The sequence below is a fragment of the Chelonoidis abingdonii genome, chromosome 15, assembly GCF_003597395.2.
Source record: "Chelonoidis abingdonii isolate Lonesome George chromosome 15, CheloAbing_2.0, whole genome shotgun sequence".
In the NCBI taxonomy this organism is placed as follows: domain Eukaryota; kingdom Metazoa; phylum Chordata; order Testudines; family Testudinidae; genus Chelonoidis; species Chelonoidis abingdonii.
The window spans coordinates 36,241,208-36,261,536 of NC_133783.1; the positions used below are offsets into that span (position 1 = coordinate 36,241,208).

Below are 20,329 nucleotides of genomic sequence, written 5' to 3' on the forward strand. Positions count from 1 at the left end.
TCTAACCCTTCCCCAGGATTACCTTACCTGGTTAGAAGGCTGAGAAACTTTTGCAAGCACTGGAGCAGCCAGGGTGGGTGTTTCCAGCTCCGTGGCAAGTCATCAGTCATCTTGGGAGCTTTTTTTTTTCTAATAGCCACGTTCTGAATCTTTGTTCTTGATCGTCCAAGATAAAGATTTAAACTCCTCGGATGGCTCAAACGCTGCAGTAGCTGGGATGAGTAAAACAAAAGTGCAGGCCCTGATGTAATTATTACCAGCTGTATCATTCCGAGATGAACTTGGCGCCAGGTCAGGTAGCCTTGAGTTCTGTTAACAACTGTGTTCAGAGATTAGTCGGATGTAACAATCACCTGAAAGGGGAGATTAAAGGGTCTCAATGGGATCCTTTGTTCTCGGTCTCATTTGATGCTTTGAGGCCTTTTCAAATCACGTCGCGGAGGAGCTTTAAATATTTGGAGACCCAGGGGGATGGTTAGTCGGTCTGCTGGGGCTAGGAAGGGCTCAAAGGGGCAAAGGGCATGAAGGATGGAGAAGGGGTCTTTCTCGGTGGAGTGGCTCGCTCAGAGCAGCCACGAGAAAGCCCAACCTGCAAGCGGGGTGTCTTCCACCCACCACCCTGCGCGGGGCCACCAGTCCCTGCCTAAGAATGCAGCCAGTGCCAGCAGCGCTCAGGAGAAGGGAAACCCAGCGCTTACCAAGCCAAGCACTAGGAGCCGGGAGAGACCGCCTGAGGGCACCCGGCGGAGCCCGGGAGACCAAGGTGAGTGCCAGCCCTGCCCACCCACATGTGGAGTGGGGCAAGAGACAGAGTCCTCGGGGCTGGATCCTGGTCCGCGAGAAATGGGTCCCTGAGTCTGGGGGACAGTCGCAGTCTATGGAAGGGGGGCCAGGCTAGGGGGACCCCACCGCTGGTCCAGAGACCTTTTAAGAAGCTGAGCCCAAAACTCCAGGTAATGTGGACGTTTGTGCCAGAGCTGGTTGAGAGATGCTGCCCTGGCCTTCCCACCCACCGGCTGGGCTGAGCCGGCCTGCCCGTGGTGAGGCCACTATGAATCCTCCCTGACAGAGGCCAGGAGTGGGAAGAAGGGCCCTGGTGGGACATGGAGGCCCCATGTGGGTGTCGCCTGGCCAGCTGAATTCAGCATGTAATGCCACGTGCCCAGGGCCGGCTGGGGCATGAGGCTGCCCCCTCCTGGCTGCGGGGGTCTCTCTTCTCACGCCTTGCTCTCGTTATTCCAGCTGCCCCGAGGGAACTGCAGGAAACTGGTCCAAGCAGCACCGCGTCCAGCCCGAAGGAGGAGGAGGAGGCGGGCGGGGAAGGCAGCGGCTCGGAGAGTGCAAGCTGCACCCAGCCGGGGCGGCCCCGCACCAAGTTTTCGGCCTCACAGCTGCAGGAGCTAGAGAGGAGCTTCCGGGAGCAGCGCTATATTGGGGCCAGCGAGAAGCGGCGGCTGTCCAAGGTGCTGAAGCTCTCCCAGACCCAGGTGAGGGACACGCCAGGAGGAACTGGGGGTGCCCAGCCGCTCAGGATTACACTGCACGCGAGATCACTTGTTCTCCATGGGAGGGGGGGGGGAATATATTCACGTGAAGCCGCCCCCGCTATTGTGAAAGAGGCCAAGAGCGTGCGAGAGGGAGTCATGGGCTCGAATCTTCTGTAAACCTTTTTCTAGTCCCGGGGCTGGAGCTCCTAGTTAAGGCGGGTACTAGCATTGCATTGATTCTACCCTCAGCCTTCTCCCAGCTTAATTCAATCCGCCTGATCCTATCTGGGAGTAGGTGTCTCCTATGCAGCGCCTCATGTGTAATATGGAGTCCGCATCGTGTCAATGCTTGCTCCACAGCATTACTATTATTAATTCCCACAGATCCTAAAGGAGGGGGTGGGGGCGCAGAGTGCTAGTCACCGCACAAGCGGATAGATTATCCCGAAAAGATCAGAACCTAATTTGACAAGATGTTACGAATGGACATTACACAAAGTGAATGGGACAGAGGACAAGCATCCGTGACAGGAAGACATACTTATGTAGGCTAGCTATGGGCACAATTGGATAGTTTCAAGTGTTTTTAGATTAATAGATATCCGCAATCCCCATGGGCCATCTACCCACCTCATGACTGTCATGAGATGGCCACAACAGAGAAAGTAGCAGCCAAGAAACCACATGGAGAACCAGTGAGAAGCTCCTCTGTAAGAGAGGGAGAGGGCTGAGCAGCAGGCAGGAAGGAAGGAGAAGGGAATGCAAAGAAAGTCCACGGATCATCAGCTTTCAAGCTAGGATTCCCTGCACTACGCGAGTAGGCTCTGCAATTTCTGAGCCCCACCTAGAATGATAGAACCATATGGTTAGAATAGACCACAAGAGGCATCTAGTCTAACCCTTGCCAAGATACAGAAATTGGGTCTAAAACACATCAATATAAGCAGAGTTTGGAACTTACCAAGAATGCCTTTGATATGTCTAAATGACAAAAACAAACAAAAAAACCCCACTGTAGCAAATCTCAGAGCTGGGGTCTACAGACTAGTGCTTGCATTATAGTGCTAAAAATACATGTCTGATATTTAGTAATTCTGAACTGTAAAAAAAAAAAAATCAGGTACAAACTTTGTTAAATAGGAGATAGGGGTGAACCCTATATCACCACACTGAAAAATAACCCTTAAAACAAGATCATTTCCCCCCCTCCTCCAAAAAGAGACAATGGAAATTAAACAAATTACATCAGAGTAACTGGAAATACCACAACTAAGATTCCACTTTTTATAACACAGAAATGCATATCTAAGGTCACTCCATGTTCTCTTACATCAATGTGACAACACTTACACAATGAGCCAGATTTATTCCTGGCTTGCAGTGGGTATAAGTCTACTAAAATCTATTGTATTGTATCTACTCTGGCCCAGTATGAACAGCAAATAACATTTCATGCTTATATGATCAATGACTCCCAAAACCTATTTTACTAGACTACTCTAGGGCCAGTTAAGCCAACAGGAGTAGTTGTGCTTAAAGTTGAGCCTATGCCTAAATATATGCAGGACTGGAGCTTTAGTTTGAATTTTAAAATTAATGCACACTAAAGTCTTATTGAATCAAAGGTCCACCAGAGTTTGCAAATGCACATAACTAATGACTATGTAGGATTACATACAGTCTATTAAAAATATCTGGCCACTTCATTATTCAAGAGTGTACTGGGGAAAAACATTAATGTACTAATCACCAAAGATATGCTGCCAAATGCAAGTGCTGCTGGACACAGCTACTGTATCTACAAATGCAAACCTCCTGCAACCCCAAATCTCTTAATTGTAAAAGCATAGTGTAGTGAGGGGTCAAAAGATCAATACAGGAAATGTGATAGCTGAAACATGGGAAGGGAAAGAGAGTAGCATGGAACAGAGTTAAGGTTTGGGTAAGCTTCTTGCACACTGCCATACTATCTAATTTTGGTTGGCTTTTTTTTACAGTAGAACCTTAACTGAATTTCCAAGCTAAAAAAGATTGCACAATTTAATACCCTTAGTGTGTTTCCTCTGAAGTAAAGTGGTTTCTTTCAGCATTAAATCTGAATTAAGTTCCCTGAAAAATAGGGGCCAAATTCTGCTGTTCTCTCTCTCGGTACTTATGTAGTATGAAGGAGGTGCAGTGACTGAGTGGTTAAGGCACTCAGCTACAATCCTGAAGGTCTGGGTCCGAGTCTATCTTGATCTCATACTGAAAGGCCACCTCCAGTGCATTCAGCTGAAAAATGGTTACCTGCTACATTGGGCAGTCAAAGGTGATCTGACATGATGCTCTGGCCACATCACTCTCTTTTGGACATTGTCTATGAAACTGCATCCTTGGGGGAACATTGACTGTTGTATGAGGATCATTGAAGTCAGGGAAAATGCTCCAGATTCATATAGTTTGTAACAGCAGAATTTGGCCAATAATCACCAATACTTAATGCATTTCTAAAACTTATAGAACCATGTGCACATCTTTATTTGGTAAATGAATTGGTAATAACCTCTTGGATGTTTATTTTTCAGATAAAAACCTGGTTCCAGAACCGTCGTATGAAGTTCAAACGACAGACCCAAGATGCCAGGGTTGAAGCTCTCTTTTCAGGCTTACTTCTACCTTATTGTTACCCAGAGATCCAGACACCCAATTATACCGCTGGGATGGAGTTCAATGTCTCCTCTGCTGCTGCTGTGACCTGTTCCCTTCACCCAGCTATGCCAAACCCAGCCCTGCTGCTACCTCCTGCTCCAACTCAATCTCTTCAGCCAGTTGTGCCAACCCCAGCCCTGCTGGTGTCTGCTGCTCCAGGATTTTCTTATCAGTCTACAATTCCAATGGTCTCTCTAACCCAGGATCATAATCGACTGAGATTCCAACCATATCTTCCTCCCTCTTAAACATGCATAAAAGTGCTCTGAGCTGCAAAATGAACTTTTTTTAAAATGAACTACCTGAAATCATGAAGAGTACTTATTTAACTTATTTTTATTATAGTTATTAAATTAATTCAGTATTTCAAAAACTTTATTTTTTTTGGTTATTTTGTCTTTAAAGCAGTGTTGTTAAAGGGACACAATCAAGAACAGGCTCAAAATGGTAATTAGAATAGGCTGACAAATGGTAGAGTTCCTCCAACTGCAGACATATTGCCATCAAAACTTCAATGAAAACTCATAACTGGGAATAATGGTGTGGGACTACAGGAGTGATTTTTGCTGATTATTAATTTATAATAACCCAACACTTTATCAATAAGTGTTAACTGTCCAACTTATCTACTGAATCCTATCTGCAGAAATACTAATCTATTATAATAGCTCATGTAGTTCATAAGTGTGTGTGGCAGGGGTGGTGGCAGAATTGTTTAACAAGTGCATGGGGGGGGGGTGGACAATAGGGTGCTTTTAGTTTCTAAGACTAACAACTTTACCAGAATTTAATACTAACACTTGACAATGTCCCTTTACAAACATTGTCAAACTACCTCTAAGGAAATTCTTGTAATAACTACAGTAAAATATAGTAATGGGAACACTTGATTGAAAAAGAGTGTGTGCTTGTGAATGGTAAACACAGAAGTTTAAACTATATGGGACTAGGGACCATCATGGCTTTCACAAGTTCGTTTGTGGTAGAGGCACCTTGTGATTAAATCTTTTTTGGGGGGGGGAAAGAAAACTGTCAGAACTAACATCCATTTTCCGTGAAATAGCTACCACTAGGCAAGTCAGAAATGTCTCATGTAATTAATACTTGTTTTCTTATATTTCATGGAACAAAATCTTGTACTCAAAACTCTTATTTCAGAGATCCTTTCCTAAATAAGGGCTGCAGGATGTGTTCTGCAATGTAATCACAGATAATTGCCTGTTGCCTTGTGAATTTTAAGATTTCTGAGCATTGCAAAATTTACATTTTAATATTCAAATTCCATAAATATCTCCTGTATAAGTGTCATTCAAGACCAGTTAACTTCAGGATGTTACTCACAAATTTTATCTGTGTATGTGATAAATATAAACTGACTCAGCATGAGTGTTTAAAATAAAAGGTGACTTGTTTTATTACTCTCAACTTCAGGCAGTTTTGTAATATAACTTTAGAAGGCTGGATGTGATCAGTTTCAAGGAATGGTCTGGGCATCGATATGCACAAAACTATTGATTATGGTGCAAAATGGAACACCCAGAAAAACCTCATTAACAAAGACACGCTGGTGATGCGGGCAAAGGAGCTTCACTCCCTACTGCTACCTGCAGCTATCAGTGAGAGTCAGCTTCACTCTGCCTGGGGACTGAAATGAGAGACCTACAAGGAGGGCTGGTGGGGTTGGGAGAGGGGCAAGAATGCAGATTTGTAGGGAAGCAGTGGGGACTGGAGACAGAAAGTGGATGGGTGGGGCAGGGGAAAGATAATGGAGGGAGGAGAAAGTGGGAGTGGTGAGGGAAGCAGGGACCCATGTAGGTGAAACAATGGGGCTGGTGAGTAAGAAAGGACCCAGAGTGGAGGAGATAGGGAGAAAAGAGATTGGGAGTGGAAAACATGGACCTGTCTCTGGCATGTGATGGAGAGGACCATGGCAAACACACAGAATGTGTCATGAACAAGGGGGAGAGAGGCTTACATAAAGTCCCTGAAATAGAGTATGGGAGGGTAGCACATAGGGAGCTTGTGTGGGATGAAAGGATTCTCTCCTGCATGAATACCCTCAGCCTAGGGAAGCTACAAAGTGCAACTCTTTCATCCAGGGTCATGACTGTGAATACCAGCATTCTGACATTAGAGGTCACCTATGGCTCACAACACTTCTTTCCTTTTTTGTTTTGCCTATGGGAACAGTACAGACAACTCTATTTACTCTATCAGTTAAGGTTGCTTAACTGCATACACTGAGTTGTGAAAATCCCTACAAGGCCTAGGCAAAAAGTTAAAATTCAACACCACAAATGTTTTGTGAATTCATGCCAGTTTGCCTGAATTATTGTCAACAATCCAAAAATCTCAAGACTTCATTTCAACATTTTTTAAATTAAATGTTATTTTTGGTTTAAAGAGACTTTTGACACAAACAAATGCAGTCTTTACTTTCAGGGAAGTGGAGGGAGAGAAAAGGGTTGGCTTGGGGTGAACTCAGTGCCTCCATGCTCAAGCATCTGCACAAGAAATTGAATGTTTTGCTCCTCTACCTGTCTGCAGCAATATTTGGAGGTAGCCATTGATACAGATACCATGTGTCTGGAGGGCTACAGCAACACAGTGGCCTTGTCTCAAGGGTCAAAAGGGTGTGTTTTTCAATCATGTTAAGCACACTTACAAAAGCCCTATTAAGGCCCAATCTCACAACAGACAAGAGGCGCTTGTGGCATGCTGGGCTTCCTACCCATTGCACTGTGCTTTGTATCCCCGCAAGCAGACAAGTATGCATATCGGGGTTCTGGAACAATTTTTACAGTAAGGTGCTGATGATGGAAACCATATATTTGGTGTGTTTTTACTACTTTAAGCAAGAGGATGCAGCAGCACCCTTAGTTCCTGCACCACTGATTCATGTGTGCAATATATAAATTTTGGCAGCTGTATATGGACATGCTTCAATGGGCTTTTTCAATTGTATTTAACTTGATTAAAAATGCAAATCTTTTTGTGCATCAATAAAGGGCTAGTTTTCTAATCAAGTTAGTTCAAACAATTGAAAAGCCCTATTAAGATCTAACACAGTTGTTCTCTAACTTTTTTACTGGTGACCCCTTTCACATAGCAAGCCCCTGAGTGAGACTCCCCCTTAAATATATTAAAATGTGTTTTTAAATTTGTAACACCATTATAAATAGGAAGGGATGGATAGCTCAGTAGTTTGAGCATTGGCCTGTTAAACCCAGGGTTGTGAGCTCAATCCTTAAGGGGGCCATTTAGGGAACTGCATAAAAATCTGTCTGTGGATTGGTCCTGCTTTGAGCAGGGGGGTGGACTAGATGACTTCCTGAGGTCCCTTCCAACCCTAATATTCTATGAAATGCTGGAGGTAAAGCAGGGTTTGGTGTGGAGGCTGACAGCTTGCAACCCCTCCCCCATGTAACAGCCTTGTGACCCAACCCTGATCTAACATATAAAGCCATGTTAACTAGCTGCAGTAGAACAGGGAGGCAGGAGGAGAGTCTAATACGCCTAAGCAACAGAGTTTCAATTATTGTAACTGGTATCTTATCAAGGCTTTCCAGTTGTGTTACAGCCTTTGCTCATTGTAGTCACAGAGTTTAAGGGCAGGAGGGATCCCTAGATTGCCCTCCTGTCTATCAGAGGTCACTAAACACAACCCAGCTACCTCTACACCAAGCCCAACAGCCAGAATTAGACAAGTATTACAGGCCTGAGATTAAACTATTTCATGCTACAGGCAGAGAGAGAGAGAGAGAGACTCATTGTGGCTCTACTGATGCCTTAGCACAGATTCAGGGAGCTCTTGTCTCCAATTTCCCCCATTAGTCAGTTCAAAACGTTATTTCAGGAAGAAATGAGTTGAATTAAAAATACATCGAACATGCAATAGTGCTCTGTCAAGTCCTTGTGCCAGATTTTTAAATTAAAATTCATTTAAAAAGGGATTTTAGTCATACTTTAAGGCAAAGACTTTCAAGAATATATGTTATGCTCCAAAATCCCAATTTAGTTCCTAAATAGGCTAAGTACTGAGCAATTTCCGCTGAAGTCAATTGGAAGCAAATCCCAGTATCTCTCATTTTCCCCCCATAGGTAAATATTTCTTACTATTTCTCCTATCTCATGAGCTTGTCCGTACACAAAAAGTTGCACCATTTTCACTGTAAGTTTTGTAATTGATTTAAATTGATAAAGCCTGTGTGCGCACATACACACACATTTATTTAGAAGTTGTTTATACAATATAGTTTAATTCAGTAAATTACCAATTTAGTTAAATCAGTATAAATCAGTTATCAATTGATCAGTGCAACTATTCTATGTTCTACATTTGTAGAACATTTTGAGGTTCTTGGGAGGAAGATGCAATGGAAGTGTAAAATGGTAATTTATGTTCACAAAACAATTCAGTGACCAGCACTTTGCTCCCTCCTACCCCCCATAAATTACACAGAATCCTATTATAGAAGCACTATGCAATACTGAGGTCACAAAACAAGTACATTTTATGATTCTCTTTAAATAGCTTAAAAGTTTTAATTTTCACTGGCTGTAAAAACAGGCCAGCAAACACTTGGATGAGAATAGGAAAAGTGAACATGGTCAAAAGTCACAAATTGCATAACTGCCAACTCAGGATTATGTGGTACATTGGAACTAAGAGTTTATAAATTGTCTTGTTATCCTTTCCTGCTCCTAACTGGACGTTCTATGTGTATCATCTCATCAGAGGCCGGTTGCCAGCTTTCTGATTATAAGCAGAGTGTTACTATCAAACCAACAATTAGCAAACTTGAAACCTAATTGTGTCTGGTTTCTGTGCTCCATATACACAGGAAAAACTATTAGATGAACAACATTACTATAACAATGCCTCCAGATTGATGGTTTCTTCACTGTTGGTAAGATTTTGCTATAGGTTAAATGTTTGCATAATATTAAGTATAGGACTCCAGGGGTTGGTTGTGGCCCTCTACAACAATTAATTTTATCTCATAGCCTTGCCTACATGGTGGGAATACTAGTGTAGACAAGGCTGCGTGACTAAATCTGTACACAATTTGCTTTCAGCACATCTACCTTAGGGTTCTCACCAGTGCCAGCAGTACTTCCAGTGGAATTCTCCTCCTGTGGACAGACTAATTGTCAATATGGAATTTATAGCTAAAAATCCTTTTAAGCATTCACACACTAAAGGAAGATAGCATAGTCTGTCAGAATCCTTCAGATCAGTAACCTTCAAATTACATAGGTTGGGTATAAACCCAAGAATTAGGACTAGAGTGCCTCTAACAGCATTCAAACTCAATTAAATACAGTTATACTTAATTTAGGTATGAATCTTTATATTTAAGTTTTATATTAAAAATAGACACTTCTACATAAGACAAACATTTTATGTACAGTTGAATCATATATAGTGTATTAATATTATACCTCTCTCATATCTTCCACTTTGCTTTGGTTATAATGTTTGAAGAGGATTAAATTGTTTGTTGTCCATTTTGTTCTGTATAACTGGATGGACAGAGAATTGTGGTAGAAAGTGTTGGTGGAAAATAGGCAGATCATGTGCCCTAAGGGGGTATGATGGGTTTTGGGCTTCATATATTTGAAAGGAAGAATTGAACTGTAAAGCACAATTAGGAGTAAAAGGCAGAAGTCTTTGTTGCTGTGGACTAGGATAGCGGGAATAATCCTGTAACATATTTGGTGGGGTCCCTTGCTTATAGCCATAGAAGGGATCTGTAGATATGAAATTATGATGGTGGTCTTGTATTTGCCTCTTAAGTTTCATCCTGCGATTCTGGAACCAGGTTTTGACCTAGAAAAAAAAGCAATGTTAAAGAAATCAGGGTCCTAACAGAATAATTTATAAACTATCATTTATTCAGAGCATCTGTAACTGAACTCACTTGTGATCCATACAGTATAGTCGGAGTTAAAATAATTTGAATTAAAGCATTGATCTGTTCAGTAGGAAAGTTTCCAGATTGCATAAGCGCATAATTTATTATTTACTGTGGGCATTTGCCAGCGATAGCAACTGCAAAGACCTAATATGGGGCTTCATCCAGCTTCCATTTCAGTCAATGGGAAGTCACTGATCCCAAGGGGAGCATGTTAGGGACCCAAATCTTAAATCCATTAATTGTGAGCAGCACTTGACTGATTCTACTCAAGGTGTTAACAAGTGAATAGCAAAAGCTTGCAGGATCTGGGCCTTAGTTACTAACTCTAAATAATTTTACTGTCCAAGTGAATATCAAATAAACTAACATTATCAGGATCAGATCCCGGTTGTATTTTTAAGTTAAAAAAATATTAAGTACAAATGTTTTAAGAGCGTTTAAAGATACTCTTCGGACGCATGGAAACATGGGCTTAGGCAGTTTCTTTAATGGACAACATGCCGTGCCCTGCGTTTATAGTCTGTAGGAAACAATTTGAATACCAGTCCCCAGCAAGAAATCATAACCAGTTATCGTTATGCTCAGGACCCGAGCGGTTTACACGAGCAGCGCTCAGCGCTCTCTTTGCTCAAGTCGATTCCGTCCGGGGAAACCGAAGCAAGCGCGGGGCCTGATTGAAGCCAAGGGGCAGCTGGAGGCTCTCGGCGTCCCTGCACACGCCCCTGCAGCTAGGGGAGCAGCGAGCGGCCCAAAGCCCCCAGCCCGGCTGCGTCTGCGCCGCGGGACTGACCTGAATCTCTGACAGCTGGAGAGCGGTCGCCAGCTTCCTCCTCTCTGCCGCCCCCACGTACTTCTGCCGCTTGAAGGTTTTCTCCAGCTTGCCGACCTGCTCCTGGGTGAAGGCGGTCCGCGCCCTGCGCTGCTGGGGCTCGTCCTCCCCCGGCGACAAGGGGATGCAGGAGGCGGCGCTTTCGCTCTCATACCCGGAGGACTCGTCCGCGCTCACCCAGCCGCCCTCGGGAGCTGCAAAGGCGGAGGGTGGGTTAGGGCTCGGGTGCCTAGCGGGGGCAAAGCAGCCAGATCGGGCCCCGCGGCCCACTGGCTTGCGAGCCAGCCCTCCCCTGCTCCTCCAGCCAGGGCACAGCAGGCGTCACCCCACAGGACCCGCTGCCGCACCCCCGGCTAGCTAGAGGCTCTTCCTCCGGGCCGGATCAGAGCCCTAGTTCCCGCTCCAGCACCAGCCACCACCTCCCCCTGGGCTCGCCTCTGACTTACCAGGACTTGCTCGGTCGTTGGGCAGCTCCTGGGGTTTGGTGTCTTCCAGCTCCTCTCGGCCCAGGCTGCTGGGGTGGAACTGGCCCCCGGCCGCGGCTCCCCCTCTGGCCTTTGCTTTGGCCAGGCGGGGACTCCGGCTGAAGCAGGTGGGGGCCCGCGGAGGAGAGACGCAGCAGATGGCCTGCCTGCCCGCTGGCCTTTGCTCTTCGCTGGCAGGCTGGGCCGCCAAGTCCACGGAGAAAGCGGTCTCACCCATGGCGAGTGGCGGCTGAAGCAGCGGGGCTTACAGGAGCTGCCTGCAGCTTCCTTGGCTTAGCTAGCGCTGCTCGGCTGGAGGGCAGGGCAAGCGCGTGGGGGCCTCCATTTATTTACAGGGGGCCCTCCCTCGCAGGCTCGTTTGCAAGTGTGAATCCACATCAAAGTACGAAGAGAAAAGAGATAACAGCTGTCAGTTAGGAGTAGAGTTCACACGTCTGGCAAATGTCTGCAGCTCCTGGCTCCAGAGAGTCTGAAGGATTGTTTCTACCCCCTTGAAGTGCAAACCTGCTCTGGGCCCCTCCTGATTCTCCCCTGGAGGGGCGGCAAGGACAATTCCAGCCACACCAAACAAAAGACCAGCAAAAGGGCTTTTAAAGACAGTTACACGCCAGATAATGGCACAACGATGTTCAATCATGTCCCTTCCAAACCTCAATGGACTAACACAAAAGGCACATACGACATATTTTAAATCGCGTAGATCTCCAAGCAGTAGCAACCGCATCTCATTACAGCCATAATCAGGGAGCTCCTTAGGGTAGGGACGTGAATGGAGCAGGATTTTAGTATCTTTAACATGCGAGGTTCCGGTTCTATGTATGAGAACATTTATCCCCGATTAACACAATTCAGAACTCTGTTATAACAGAGACTTTTACACCAATCCTTACCTTTCAAAATGCAGATCTAAATGACGCTACCAGATAATCCTTTGAAATGTCCTCTTTAGACTGGCAGTATGTATTTCAGAGGCAAGGTGGGTGAGGTCATAGCTTGTACGGGACCAATTTCTCTAGCTGGCCGAATAAACGATATGACCTCACCCACCTTGTCTGTCCAATATCCTGAGCCCACCAGGCTACAACACTGCAAACTGTATATTTCAGGTCAGCAAAAGACGTAGGGGACTCCTGCTGAAGGGGAGAAGGAGGGATAGTCTAGCAATCATGTAACACAAAACGGTACTACATGGTAAATAAAAGTCATGATCGATTTCCTATAGAATCCCGTCTATGTTCCCTATCAACATCAGAATCCCTTCGACTGCAAACTAATGAGCGGAAGAAATCCAAGTCCATTGTAAAGGTCGTACGGAGACGACAAAAGTCTGGGTTGGCTTGGATTTCCCAGCTCCTGGCTGCATTACTGCTCTGTTTCTGGTTTAACGGGTACAAATTCAACTCTGCACTCCTCTCAGCTTGAATTTGGCGCCAGTTGTCTAGCCAGAAATATAGCCAATCTCCAACCAACTCCTGGAAGTTTAGCGATCAAAGCAATACAGGACCAGAAAGCTAACACCTCGTCAACTTCAAACTACCCCAATTTACACGTTATTTATAAAGCATAGCTTCGCCTTTGTGATGCAAGGGGCAGATAATGCTAAGAACTGCCCAGAGGTTTAATCACTGCAAGTATAATAAATGTTATTAAAACCTAGCACTGAGGTTTCAACCATTTTCTGCGTTTAGATAAGCCAGTGGAAAACATACAGCCAGCACAAAGCACAAATCAATCGGCTACAAAAGTCACCGGGACACCATATATTCAGATTGTTCCTAACTGGGAGAGCAAACTGAAGATATTCCCTCTCTAACCCTGAACCTTGTTACCAGGGCCCTGTTCTTACAGTGCTCACAAGGGCTAAATTTCTAGTGAACTCACTGAGCCCCCGATGAAACCCGCCAAAACTGAAGGATTTGACTCAAACTCGGATCTAATGAGCAGCATATTTGTTTCTTTTTCTTCTTCCTATAATTAGATTATTGATCTTTCTTTTCAGAACGAAAAAACATAAATGCCTCCTTCTTTCCCCAAAGGCAAGTTTCACTGAAAATGCAATGGTATGTGAGTGAGGCTGCTTTTCTTGGTTTCCAATTCCACCCTCATCCTCTGCTACCGATGTCTTAACACAGCGAGCTGCAGCAGATTATGAACTTGTACTGATCTGTATCACAGAATGCAAGGGGCCATTTAAGCATAGAACTTTCCGCGAAAAGTGTAAGAATCTTTCCTAATCCTACCAGAGCGCGGAGAATCGACTAAAGTTGCAACCTGGCCCATTACATACAAGTAGGAGGGCAGCAGGGCCTTAGGAACAGGTTTTACTCAGCACCTGCATTTCGGGACAGCTGCATACGCTGAACACGGCTGAATATCAGGCCACATGAACCTAATTTCTTAAGAGGCCTTCTGAGAAGCGCTGGCTGAGCTGGCATAGGAGTGGTGGGCTCAGTAGAACTTACAGGTTCTGTCTCCACTGTGTGTGGAAATAAAGCAGCAGCAGCCCTTAGGATGCTGTTTTTCCCGATCTTTCCTTTCTCCTTGTAATTCATACTTAACAAGACACTTTTTCTGGTTCTATTTATTTTCCAGCCCCAGATAGAAGGAGGCTTAAAAGGCTCTCTGTGCCCTTCCCCCACCCCTTTGCTGTATTACAACTAAAGTATTGTGATTAAACACACCAGCTATAATGGCACACACCCTGTCCTTGGCATGACATGACCGGGCAGCGTCGCGATAAGAAAACAGGTTAGCTCCAATCGTGATTGTGCCATGCCAGGGGCTCAGCCAGCTATTTCGTTCTCATCCACAGCTCCCAGACTGGGGCTTGTTCTATTGGTTAGCCCTGAACACATCCCGGCTGCAGGTGGGCGGGGTTACTGCGGCTGTCCCTTTCCGCTCCGCCCCAGGAGTGCTTGAGCCCCCCCGCTTGACTCTTGGCGTTTCTTCTTCCCAGCGCTGTGCTGCGATCGCTCACATCTGTGCCTTTGTGACGCTCCGCGCTCTGCACCCCCAGCGTTATCACTGGGGAACAGGCTCCAGCTGGTTCCCTCCGAGCCCTACACGCCGCTTCCTCACACCTGCCTGCTCGCGGCGTTTCCTCTCCCAGAGGACGTTACAGCAGCTGCTGTTACCTCTAAAGCTGGAAACCTCTAAAACGGACTCGGCTCCACTGCGGGTGGCCTGTTCGGAAACACCCGGACCCGGTCTCTGACGGTTTAAGCAGTGAGGGCTGCCTGGGGCTTTTCATGGACGAGCTTTAGGGGCACTGAGCAAGGGAGACATTTCCCGAAGCTCCTGCACGGCCGGGAGCCAAGAGAGCAACCCCTACACAAGCTACAAGGCAGGCTGGGCTCAGACAGGCTCTAAATCCCGAGGGGCCGCGCGTGCGAAGCGGCACTGCTCTGCGAGGCTGATGCTTTAACTCTGTAGAGGCCTCATGTCCATTTCAAAGGCTCTCCGCACACAGGGGTCAGTGGCTGACGGAAATGAGAAATACCAGCAGGGCAGGCAATTCCGATCTTAGAGTCGCTGAAGTCCCTCCAAACACACACACAACCCGGAGAGCAGCACAGAATAAAAAGGGAAAGGCCTGGGCCTCTCCACTCACATCTGCATCAGCAATAAGCAGGTGAAACTATCGCAGAGGCTAATTGAGTAGAAGGGAGTCATTTTTAGCCCCTATTTGCATAAACAGCAGGTTATATACATTTGCGGTGCCCAAGCACCAGGAATAGTCAGGGCTGGGTGCCCTGCTCCAGCAATATTTGGAGCTGGGTCTCTCCCCCGGCCCTGCCTGGATCTGCCCGGGCCCCTGCGGGTCACCCCCGCGCTGCCGCGTCTCTGCCTGGAGCGGGTCCCAGCCTCCGCCTGCCACCCCTCCCCCTGCGTGTCCCTCGCGTGGAACGGCTCCCCCAGCCTGCCCCCAGCACCCAAACTCCATCCCAAAGCCTGCACCCCTCCTTCACCCTAATCCCCAGCCCAGGACCTGCACCCCAGACCTCCCCCCCAAAACCCCACCCAGACCCTTAGGCAAGTGGGGGCAGAGTTGGGGGGCGGGTTCTGGGCACCACCAAAATTTCTACAAACTTGCCACCCATGCCTATTTGTTTAGAGTGCTAGATGCTCTTCAGTGTCTCTCCACCTTTCCAGACTACTGTACCCCTTTCAGGAAACTGATTTGTCCTGCATACCCTCAAGTTCCATTGCACTTAAAAACTACTCTCTTACAAAATCAGACATAAAAATACAAAGGTGTCACAGCCACTATTACTACTTTTTTTATTTTTACCATATAATTATAAAATAAATCAATTGGAATATAAATATCGTACTTAGAATTCAGCATATATTATACAGAACAGTTCAAACAAGTCATTATATGAAATTTTAGTCTGTACTGACTTCGCTAGTGCTTTTTATGTAGCCTGTTTTAAAACTAGGCATATATCTAGATGAGTTGTGTTGATGTACCTCCTGGAAAACCTCTGCATACCCCACCCCCACCCCTGAGGTACCCTTAATTGAAAACCACTGCTCTACAGACATGTCATTGCTGGATTTGTGGGTGGGCCTGTTGGCATATTCTGAAGATGTGCTCCTTCTGACTCAGGGTCCAGGACAGGGTGACAGAGTCTTCCCAAAAGTGTGGGGGCCAGCAGGGACCCCTGCTTCCTCCATGGCCCCATTCTGCCCCTTCCATTTGAGGCTCTGCCCCTTCCATCTGAGGCCCTGCTCCCGGACAAGCCAGAAGCCAGAGCAGGCCAGGAGCTGCAGACCCTCCACCTGCCTGGGAGGGGAGGCCAAGAGCAGTCCCCCACCAATGTTCCCACCCCTGTTCTCGGTGGCAGGTAGAGGGTTTGCAGAGGGTTTCCCGCTACCTGTTCCCATGGTAGGTAGGGGGTTTGCAGCTCCCCCTGACCCAGCTCTGGCCAGGGGACAGGGCCTCAGAGCCACAGCCCAGCCATAGTAAGAGCTGTGCAGCTGCCAGGAGGCATGGACCCTCCACCTGCCCTAAGAGGAGGGTCTGGGGGATAGGGACACAGGCTGGGGACTGCTCTCGCCCCCATCCCCACCCTGGACAGGTGGAGGGTCTGCAGCTCAGCACCTCATGCTGCCTGGGCTCCCCAGCCAGGCTCTGGCTCCTGGCCTGGCCAGGGGGGTGGGGTTTCAGGAGGAAAAGGACAGGCAGAGAGAAAAGCAGTGTGGTGAGGATCTCCCTCTGGATGCAGAAAATACGGGTGTCTGGAGTTCATGAACCATGGCAGGTACATGCCCGTGCTCGCAGCTCCATGAAGGAGCCACCAGCTAATATCTCTGGTGGGCCATGGGACCTGAGTGGAGTACCAACTTGCCAATGGGACCTCCTCACCCTCTTTAGGTAGCAACCTGTCATGCCTCTGGGTGTCAAGGTAGGACATGTGGGTGAGGAAGTGGATGGGATGAAGCATGAGCACAGACAGACATTTCCTGGGTATGGTCTGGAGTCAGTCAGTCTGGCTGGTGTTCAGTTAGGGTTACCATATGTCTGGGTTTTCCCAGGCATTGCCTTTTTTTGGATCATCTGCCTGCTGTCTGGGCAGATTTTTCAAATAACAGGCAATGTCTGGGATTTTTGAACAGCAGTCATTGCAGCTCAGAAAGAGCCCTGAAAGGTCTGCTGCCTGACTGGTCCCTCCCTGCCTCTGCAGATGACTGGTCCATTCCCCTGCAGTCACAGCTGCTGGATCCCAGCTCTGGGGTGGGAGGTCCCAGAGGGAGACACTGACGGATGGCTGGCACTACACTCTGGGCTTGCATCAGCCACCCCGCCATCATGATAGGGAGCGACACCACCCCCCACCTCCAGTGATTATGTCTTCCACAGATAACCCCTCTATCACTCCCCAAATACCCCTCCCAATATGCTCATACCTCTCCCATACCGCTCCCCTCCGATATCCTCTTCAACACCCCCAGGGTACCCCTCCCAGTACACACATAGACCTCCAGAACCCCCCCAAATACACCATCACTGAACCCCCCCAAATACACCATCACTGAGGTTCTGGCTGCACTTTTCTTCATGTCTTCTGCTCAGTGCACCACCCATCCATAGCCCCACAAAGTCACAAGACCTCCTCATGAACTGCCTCCTGGGGATGGCCAAGTCAGCCATTCATCATACCAGGAGGAGGAAGCTGGATGGGGGAATACTCTGGACTTCTGGCACCTTATACGTTCATGCCTCTGGACAGAGTTCCTGAGGGCAGTGTCCACTGACACCTTAGATGCCTTTGAGGAGCTTTGGACATTGTCTTGGGTTCTCTGCTTGGTGTCCCCCCGGATCCCTTGTCATTAACCTTTGACCTCATTCCCTTGCTTGTTTTTTTCATTTGTCATTCCCAGAATTCAACAGTAGTTTGGGTTCAGGGGTTCTACCACCTTAGCTGAGGAGGAGGGCCTACACCCACCTGTCCCATTACTACTAATAGGACACATGTGTAATAGGAGTGAGATCTTAGTCCTGAGGAGCTTACAATACATACAAGGGATAGAATTTATAACCAGATCAGTGCCAGTGCTTCCCCATTGTGCACCCTAAGCAGGAATATCCCCCACTTAACACATACTAATTAATAGGGGACCCTCTTGAGCAGCTCAGGGGCCTAAGCAATTGTTTAGTCCACTTATGCTTAGAATCCTCTCTGTTTGTAACTAAAGCCAATACAATGGGATGGGATGGGATGTACCCATCTTCTGAATTCCATGATTTTTGTTGTCACTTTACCATTTTTATTCATAAATATAAAATAACCTATGATAATTTGATTATTCTCATTTTTGAAAAAGAGAATCCAAAACTTTCATATAACCTCGGCATACACAGAAAATGTAAATATCTTACTGACACTAAATATTTCCCTACCATTTTCTATGTTATCAATATTTATGATGAAGGAATTAAGTCACTGTAAGTTCTGCTTCAGAGGTTCTGCTCTCTCTCTCCTAAGGTGTAATACCTTACAAATATAAAACATGTTTCAGCTCCCAGGGTTCCATAATGACGTCCTCAGAGGCATACAACACTACAGAAAAATCAATCATATCTGGGGTGGAGGACACTAGCCAAGAGGCAAATAGTGCAACAACAGAAAGGGAAATTTTGACCAAGAACTTTGGGGCAAACCCCTAGTTTGGGGGGTCTCGGTACTAATAATATCTCCCAGAAGGACCTTATGTGGTGGAACCATGTAATGAAAGAAGTAAATCTCTGTTTGGTTCCTTTTCTGCATCAGTTGTCTGATCACAGCTGCTGCATGGTACACTGAACCCAGGGTAGCAGTGTCTGAGGCAATCAGAATATGTCCAGGAGCTGCAGCAGCAGCTGATCTCCATATACCTTATAGACTAACAGATGTTTTGGAGCATGAGCTTTCCTCCAAAACGTCTGTTAGTCTATAGGGTGCCACAGGATTCTCTGCTGCTTTTACAGATCCAGACTAACACGGCTACCCCTCTGATACTTGACTCCATATATCTTGGCATCCAATGTTCACACAGACAGGGCTATGTTAAGGAAAAGTCACACACAGCATACTCTATGATACTGAGTCAGCCCTGGAGAAATTGGGCCTGGTGCTGCTCTCACGGGTGCTTTGCTACTGGGTTCATTAGAAGCATGGCAGGAAGAGATCATCTAGTCTGTCCTCCTGTATATCACAGGCCACTAACTGTCACCCAGTCACCCCAACACCTAACCAACAACCAGAACTAGCCACAGTATTACAACCTTTCGATGATTAAATTATTGTCTGTAACAGGCAGAGAACAGGAAGGACTAAGTGCACCAATACCCAAGGCCACTGAAGTGAGAGGGGATTGATTAAATGAGATATAGCCTGAGGAGGGTATATATTTTGGATGAGATCCATATATGTTATTTAAATGCACACCAAGATTCACTCTATTGATGCGAGGGCATAATAGTTTTATTGAGAGAGAACAGTTATATTTCCACCCATAGACCTTTGCCCGGGCACAAACCATACCCACCCCACTGGAAGGCGCCAGGAGTCTAGGAGCATCTCAAGCGGCCAGTTTTGCTGATCAAAGGGACCCAAACTGGGGAAACTCTCACTGTCGTCAGCCCCTTCAGATTTTATTGTTCTCAGACTTTCCATGGGAGACAATGAATCCCAATACTTCACTTAGGCACACACATCGTTATCTGCTAAGAGGGACAGCTTCCTTTTAAGTATGGCTGATAAGAGAATTGATCACTGTTTGTAACGCTCACTGACCCCCTTAGAAATGCTAACAAGTTTATTCAGCGAGGCTTTGATGTACTGATACATGCTATTAGATAGTCAATTAGGCATCAACGAGATTACTTGTTTAAGAGTAAATGCCTTTTTACTTGAAGTACCCGTGAACACTAACTTGTCCATTGCCCCCTCACTCCCTTGGTTGCAGCTGGAGGCAGAGTTCTGGTAACAATTATGGAGATATTGCAGAACCGTTTTAAAATACAATTTTAAAATTCGATTGCATGTTGCAATATGTCAATTTTCCTTTTTGAACTAAAAGAACAGGAGTACTTGTGGCACCTTAAAGACTAACAAATTATAAACAAATTTACAAACTAACACGTCTTCTACTCTGAAAACGATCTGGACAATTACATCACAGTTGTGGGAGTAATCATTTTAAAACCGGATTTTGAAAATCTCATTTTGCTCTTTGAAAATTGATATCAAAGGATGACCAAATAAAGCAAGAAGATGTAATGAACCTAAAGTCTATCCTTCTCAAAACAGCTGAGGGATGTCCAAAGAACTCCGATACCTTTACAGTATGTTGTTCAAATGTGAAAACATAGTTACTATAAATAATAAATACGAAGTTCCCTGGGTTAGAAATAGATCTTTGCAAAAGGGA

The 20,329-nt window shown here is 46.2% G+C and overlaps 1 protein-coding gene and 1 pseudogene across 1 annotated transcript; one reads left to right on the forward strand and one right to left on the reverse strand.

Annotated features, from left to right (window-relative positions):
- Positions 1-471: 471 nt before the first annotated feature.
- LOC116820689 (uncharacterized) lies at positions 472-4,423 on the forward strand (annotated as a pseudogene).
- A 5,225-nt stretch (positions 4,424-9,648) lies between these two features.
- Positions 9,649-11,627, reverse strand: LOC116820690 (homeobox protein vent1-like). The gene is made up of 3 exons (XM_032773343.2): positions 11,372-11,627; positions 10,887-11,119; positions 9,649-10,008 (listed from the first exon to the last, which is right to left on the reverse strand). The coding sequence occupies exons 1-3, from the start codon at positions 11,625-11,627 to the stop codon at positions 9,649-9,651; spliced, it is 849 nt and encodes a 282-aa protein (XP_032629234.2).
- Positions 11,628-20,329: the final 8,702 nt, after the last annotated feature.

What these genes read in the sequence shown, in the direction of transcription:
- LOC116820690 (XM_032773343.2), bottom strand. Translation starts at nt 11,627, where the DNA reads ATGGGTGAGACCGCTTTCTCCGTGGACTTGGCGGCCCAGCCTGCCAGC. An exon ending in CAACGACCGAGCAAGTCCTG is followed by an intron (nt 11,120 to 11,371) that starts GTAAGTCAGAGG and finishes CCGCCTTTGCAG; the next exon opens with CTCCCGAGGGCGGCTGGGTG. An exon ending in TCCAGCTGTCAGAGATTCAG is followed by an intron (nt 10,009 to 10,886) that starts GTCAGTCCCGCG and finishes TTTTTTTTCTAG; the next exon opens with GTCAAAACCTGGTTCCAGAA.